The sequence below is a fragment of the Armigeres subalbatus genome, chromosome 2 (assembly GCF_024139115.2).
Source record: "Armigeres subalbatus isolate Guangzhou_Male chromosome 2, GZ_Asu_2, whole genome shotgun sequence".
In the NCBI taxonomy this organism is placed as follows: Eukaryota; Metazoa; Arthropoda; class Insecta; order Diptera; family Culicidae; genus Armigeres; species Armigeres subalbatus.
In genome coordinates this window covers 396,220,634-396,227,806 of record NC_085140.1, presented here as the reverse complement: position 1 = coordinate 396,227,806, position 7,173 = coordinate 396,220,634, and the positions used below count along the sequence as shown (strand labels likewise).

The following is a 7,173-nucleotide window of genomic DNA, read 5'->3' as shown; positions in this document are numbered from 1 at the left end:
CGATTTTTATAATAGTTAGAGCCGTCAAAAAATATGGTTTCTTTGGAAAAGTTGACTTTAATTAAGTTAAATAATCGACTGAAAGAATAAAATTAGTTAATTTTTTTGTTGGGATAGATTGCAGGATGAAAAATGTTAGTTAAAGACATGTACAAAATCTTATGAGTTCATTTAAGAAAAAAGATTCAGCATTTGGATGTATTTGAGAATTACAGTGAAACAGTTATACGTAGTCAAAGCTTACATATTGTATTTCAGTCCCTGAAAATTTCATGACAATCGGTTGATAGACTAATTTTTGGCGAGTAGTTCAAAGTGATGCAATTTGATTCCGTACACCCTTTATGTGTCCGAAAAATGAGTGACATTTTTTACGCGATTTTTTCATATGAATTTGTATTTTGGCCATAACTTTCGATCCCATAGTTCGATCTGGCCAATTTCAAATAGGAAACAATGGGACAGGATTCTGCGTCGAATGCAACTTGTTGCGAGCAAATCGGTTGAGGATAAGTGCCCGAAAAATGAGTGACATTTTTTACGCGATTTTTTCATATGAATTTGTATTTTGGCCATAACTTTTGATCCCATAGTTCGATATGACCAATTTCAAATAGGAAACAATGGGACAGGATTCTGCGTCGAATGCAACTTGTTGCGAGTAAATCGATTGAGGATAAGTGCCCGAAAATGAGTGACATTTTTTAGTCGTTTTGCGCACACACACACACACACACATACACACACACAGACATCACCTCAATTCGTCGAACTGAGTCGATTGGTATATAACACTATGGGTCTCTGGGCCTTCTATAAAAAGTTTGTTTTTGGAGCGATCATATAGCCTTTACCGTATACTTAGTATACGAGAAAGGCAAAAACACACGGCACCTTCCACCCACTCCTGCGGCAAAACCTCATCCTTCCAAACCTTGGTAATTACCCAGTGCAGCGCGGTATACCCCGTTAGTCATAAGTACGTCAGGCATAACGGACGTTAGGCATAACGGACGTTAGGCATAACGAACGATAGGCATAATGTACGTTAGGCATAATGGCTATTAGGCATAAAATGACCCAAAGAACAGCCTATGGCATAAAGAAGGCAGGATTATGCCAAACGTCCATTATGTCTATCGTACATTATGCCTATCGTCCGTTATACGTAACGTCCATTATGCCTAACGTTCTTATGCTTAACGTCGCGGACCCGTGCAGCGCTGTAGCCAGCCATCATTGTCTGCTACATCGCCAGTCAGGTGCTTTTCGTAGTGTTGTCGCCACCTTTGGATCACCTCACGCTCGTTCGTAAGAAGGTTCCTGTTTATGTCCTTACACATATCGGGCTGTGACACGTGAACATTTCAACTTGTAATCAATTTGTAATTTTATTCATTCAGTTTTACGTGATCCTGTAGGTACGGACCTTATTTTCAGGGCAAAGAAATTTTAGCATTAGCATTGAGCAATTCGCACAAATCGTAGGTGGTACAAGCCAAGACTATTGTAGAGAGTAGCATTACTTTCATCCGTTACCCAGATATTGATTTGGGACTAATCACTATCTCTTAGATGGAAGCATTGCACTTTCCAATAGTCAAGATCTGTCCTAGCCAGGTCCTTGCGAATGCTGAGAAAGGGGAAGGATGGTTAGTTGGACACCTACTTAAGAAAGATGCAGAGAACTCTACGACCTCTCATAGGTGCCACGGGAGGTTTTGGGATTGTGTGGAAGGTTACAACAGTAGGAATCGTTTTGGTAGAGCGTGAAACACAGAAAGAACTAAGATAGAAATACAAAGTAGGCAAGGGACGAGCCTGGAATTGAACCCACGACCTCCTGCTTATAAGGCAGAAGCGGTAGCCACTAGACCACCGAGCTCGTCTTATTATTTTCAGGGCAAAGAAATTTGCATAAAAATTTTATACAAAAAGCTTTCATAAAACTTTCGTGTGCTATTGGCGCGGTTACTCCATCTCCTCATGCTCTCGATCTTTCTGCTGACGCTTTTTCCTCCGGAAAATCGACTCTTGTCTGTCCGCGCCCTTTTGTATAGTGCCTCATTCGTCCTCGTGCGGTGTTGCAGCAATCTCGCCCATGTTGCATTCTTTTCCTCCACTAACTGCTCACTTTCGCAGTCATACCAGTCGTTTCTCTGATCTGGGGGCACCTTCCCTAATGCAGCGGTTGCAGTGAAGCTGCGCCTAGCTGCTATTCTGTTGGCAGTGCGCCTTCCAGCTGCTGCGCATAGTCTTGGGCTAGTCTACCGTCTAATAACCGTCCAATGTCTAATAACCGTCCAATGAACGACTTCGACGCATGTTGTACACCGTCGAGAGTTTTGAGCGCAGGCATACTGCAACGAGGTAGTGGTCGGATTCAAAATTCGCACTGCGGTAAGTGCGGACGTTCGTGATGTCGGAGAAGAATATAACGTCGATTAGAACGTGGTCGATTTGGTTTTCTGTTTCTTGGATTTCCATGTGGCCTTGTGGATATTCTTTCGGGGGAAGAAAGAGCTTCGCACTACCATTCCGCGGGAGGCTGCAAAGTTTATGCATCGATGGCCGTTGTCGTTCGATACAGTATGCAGACTATCCGATCCGATTTCAACTAAATTTCGAACACACATTCTTCATCTTAAGGAGACGACGGGGGTTTAGGGATGCCCTACGTTAAAGGGGGAAGATGTGGGGGGAGGATTTATCGATCAACTCAGTGTTACTTCTGAATTTCTTGGCCGATTTCAACCAAACTTGAAACACTCACATTTACCTTAAGGAGACGACGATAGGGAGGTTAGGAATGCTCTTTAGAAAAGAGCGAGGGTGTGGAGTAGACTGGCCCAGGATACAAAAAGTCGTCCGATTCTACGGGGCACCCCCCAGGATTTTGCCTTTGGGTAAGAGAATCATTCTCTGAAAATTTCAGCCTGATCGGTTATTGCATAAGCTGGCGCAATTGATTTGAAGTTAATATGGGGGTTTCAGCCGAAATATATGGGAAAATACACCTCCGTTACTATTTCGTACAGGAAATTGGATGGAAAAGCCCGATTAAGCCCAGATTTGCAGGAAATGAAGTTAACATGCCAATGAACAATTCCACATAAAATTCTACTATGATTAAATAAACTTTAAATTAGTTTTCAGCTAATTTATTTGGAGTTCGGTTGAGCACTTTGAAATTCATTAATTGCCTTGAAAACAAGCGCATGTAATCAAAGGTAGCTGCGATATGTGTTGTGGCGCGCGTGCAGTTACTTATGTTTCAGTGCGCGCGAATTCACGTATCGCAGGCACCTTTGATTGCATACGTATGTTTTCATGGCAATTAATGAATTTTAAAGTGCTCAAACCAAATCCAAATAAATTAGCCAAAAACTGATTTAAAGTTTATTTAATCATAGTAGAATCTTATGTCGAATTGTTCATTGGCATGTTAACTTCATTTCCTGAAAATCTGGGCTTAGTCGGGCTTTTCCATCCAATTTCCTGTACGAAATAGTAACGGAGGTGTATTTTCCCATATATTTCGGCTGAAACCCCCATATTAACTTCAAATCAATTGCGCCAGCTTATGCAATAACCGATCAGGCTGAAATTTTCAGAGAATGATTTTCGTACCTAAAGGCAAAATTCTGGAGGGTGCCCCGTAGAATCTGACGACTTTTTTTCTCTCCATACTAGGCTGGGCCACTCTAGTGTGGAGTCAAGATCTGTCCTAGTATTGGTTAGCTAGCGATCAACTCAGTTTAACTTCTGAACCCCTTGGCCGATTTCAACCAAATTTGGAACACACATTCTTTTTCATAAAAAGACGACGATAGGGGGTTAGGGATGATATTCGGAAAACGGTGAAGGTTGTGGAGGGACCTCAGTGTAACTTCTGATTTCCCTTTAGCCGAGGGGAGAGGTATTGTGTAGTCATCGATCAACTCAACCCTTCATCGAAATCATGGTTTGCCCAGTGAAAAGCAATGAATAATGTGTTTCCTTCTGGATGGTGAATGTGATTCCTTCTTTAAAAATAGACGATTGCCCGGAATAAGGCATCGGTGGATGTTTTTCCTTCTTTAGGAATAGACGATTGCCCGGAATAAGGCGATTATAGGTTTGATCCCTTCTTCAAAATCAGTCAATGTTTTCATATGATTTTTTTTAAGAAAACACAATTAATCTGTTGACCAATTCGTTTATTCATTTTCCGATTGTGAAAAAACTGCGAATCGAAGTGGCTATTCCGAGCAAGACCGGGTACATACAGCTAGTAGACTATAAAGTTCGCGTTTGTCGCAAAGTCGTTAAATGAAGGTCATCCAGAAACACAATGATAATTTCATTCATGGAGTAGTTTATTTATATATCACATTTCTGTACTTAATGCATAACATTACTAAAGAATCACGCAATCTGTATCACCTTTGCTTCCACGGATAAATTCTTCCACTTTCCAAAATGAGTTGCTCTCATTCAATTCCGACTCATCATCAGACAATCTCAATATTTCGGGAGAATTGTAAAAATCATATTCAACACTCTCAGAAAACTTGGAATACAAAAATCTCCCACTCGCAACGTTCTCTATTCGGAAATAATTGCAATCATCATGAGGAATCAGCCTCCAATGGCACGAAGTGCTAGCAGGATCATACTTCGTCGACACAACCACTGGCCGACCATTATGCTCAATTAAATAGCCATGGACTGCAATGGCACGAATACGAAAAGCTTCTCCATTATCCACTGGTTCACATTCGAAGCGGTTCTTATCGGCTGTATATCGCGAAAACCCAAGCTCCTTTCCCACTGCTCCGCATTTCATCAGAATGCGCGACTCGTAACGGGAAATGCTGACATGTTTCCAAACGATGCTGGTAATATTTGGGGGTAGAATAGCTTTGAGATCTTCCAATTCAGACGATCTGGTGGCTTGAAGAAACTTTGGATTTTGCATGGTTCGTTTGATGTAATGCGCGAGAACGAAAATACTGGATGATTTTGATCGCCCTAATCGACGCATTTCGTTGTGCACTTCCTGGTAACTTATGATTTGTTGGTTTATGCAGGGCAGATTGGAAATGAACTTTAATGTGTCACTCATACTCTTACTGGATCTTCGGTATGCCTCGCGAACTAATTCCATCAGAAGTTCATCTGACATGTGGTTGAACAACTTAGCGAAATCCACTGCTTCATTGGGGTCGTTGTGTATCATTTGTACCGCCAGTTCTTTGTTTCCAGATAAGTCTACCAATAGTAGATCTAATCGATCTTGGAAGAACTCATCTAAATGATTTGAAACATCGGTGATGGCACTGTAGATCATCAAAGTTTCCACCCGGCAAAACATAACCGAACACTTCAGATATTGAACGATATGTTCGCATCCAGCAACAAACGTTTCTTGTGAATTTGGTTTGTGTAGCCAGAAGTATCCTTTTAAGAACAGCAGCAATTTTATAAGGTTTGTGAAAGATCCCTCAAACACCTCTTCGACTATCTGTGGCAACTCTTCAATGTTATCCTCAAATGAGAAGAACTCATCAAAAGCCTTATCATAGTTCTCGTTTCGAATATGGCTGACGCACAGTTCCAGCTTGTGTTTGTTCCTTTGCTTTCTGAATATCCGTATTTCTCGCATGGTTCTGTCTAATACACGCTGCATTGCCAGCAGCGCTGGCTCATACTTGATCACGTCAGCCATATAATACAAACATTTACTACCATCCTCTTGTTCGCGAAACTGTTTTTCCAGCTCAAACACCCTCCCACCCCGCTTGTTCAGCTGTACATACAAATCCTTGTTCACCAAGTAGATCTTTCGAAACTGGCCAAACAGATAAACCACGGCTTCCTGCAGTTCCTGTAGCTGATATCCCCGGTCATCAATGGCATTTAGCAACTGCAGTTCCATTGACATCGAACGCCCGCTTTCGCCCAACCGACTGACACCGGACAGCTGCCGAATCAGAACCAACATCCGCTCGATCGTTAAATTGATCCGATCCAGATCGTAAAATGTGTCGCCACGCTGCTCTTGGATCATTTTCGGCTGTTGGGAAGAGATAAACATAAGAGAAAAAAAATCTTTTAGAACGAGATAGAATAACTACATATTCTGATATAGGTAGGTATGCATACACATTCCATAAATATAAACGTCTGAGATTTTTCAAGCTCGCGATAACTCACTCATCAATCACTTTCCCCCATTAGCGCATAAAGTTGGTGCGTGCTTCTATTCGGATAGCAATTTGGGAAAAAACGAAAATACACCACTTGATTTTCCAAAAGTGAGGGAGCACTTGAGCGCCGACAGAGAAACGGTTAAAAGACATTAACACATCGTTTCGTCTTGGTTCTTTACTTCATTGGGTTGATAAAGATGGAGAAGTAAACTTTTTCATACCTTACAGCCGTGAGCATATCCGTTTGTGTAAACGACCGTGCGTCTCCTTCGCATATCTCTTCACGTATATTTTTGAAGGTGGATCGTTGAGTCATACTGATTCAAGACTTTGTTATTCAAAATCGTATGCACAGCTTAGGGGAAGGAGGGGCAATATGCCCTAGCTAAGCAAATACTGCTTTAATTTCTTTGCAGTAACGATTTTCATGGGTATTTTTACCTCATGCAACAGTGTAACAATATAGCTAGCTGATGCCATTTAAAAGCTATTGATAATATTTACATTTTAAAAAAGTGGTGATATTTCGTTGCCGGAAAAGTCATGAGACAAAACGCCTTCTAGCTGGCAGCGCTTTGGGCACAACGCACCACGCGTCGGCGAATCAGCATTCTGGTATGGACAGGTTAGTCTCCCACGGATATAAATTTCATCCATTTGCTTCTAAAATGGTAATATGTTTAAATAAAACATATTTATTTTTAAAACAAAATTAAAAGCCTGTTTGTTTTATGCATGCACTAGTGGGTAGCTCGCTCGCTTTTGTAAAGGTAAATAAAAACTTAAGTTCGAATCGGATCCGATCGGAACTCAGCAGATGAGCAGGAGCAAGAGTGGGATCATATGTTTTCCTGCTTCCAAATTGATGATAAGCATGTTCTTCAGGTACAGAAAGGTAAGTAAATGAAATATGAACGTTCAGAATTGTGAAATCTGGTAGTAAAATGCTACCAGAATATGAAAATTGGTAGAATTGATA

General features: G+C 41.2%; 1 protein-coding gene across 2 annotated transcripts in view; it reads right to left on the bottom strand.

Annotated features, from left to right (window-relative positions):
- Positions 1-4,321: 4,321 nt before the first annotated feature.
- The window catches only part of LOC134217484 (uncharacterized), a 32,484-nt gene continuing 29,632 nt past the window's right edge, over positions 4,322-7,173 (bottom strand). For both annotated transcript variants that reach the window (XM_062696251.1, XM_062696250.1), the window contains exon 2: positions 4,322-6,058. In XM_062696251.1, the coding sequence (XP_062552235.1) occupies positions 4,400-6,052 (1,653 nt within the window). In that variant the 5' untranslated portion in view covers positions 6,053-6,058 and the 3' untranslated portion in view covers positions 4,322-4,399. The remainder of the gene's footprint in view (positions 6,059-7,173) is intronic.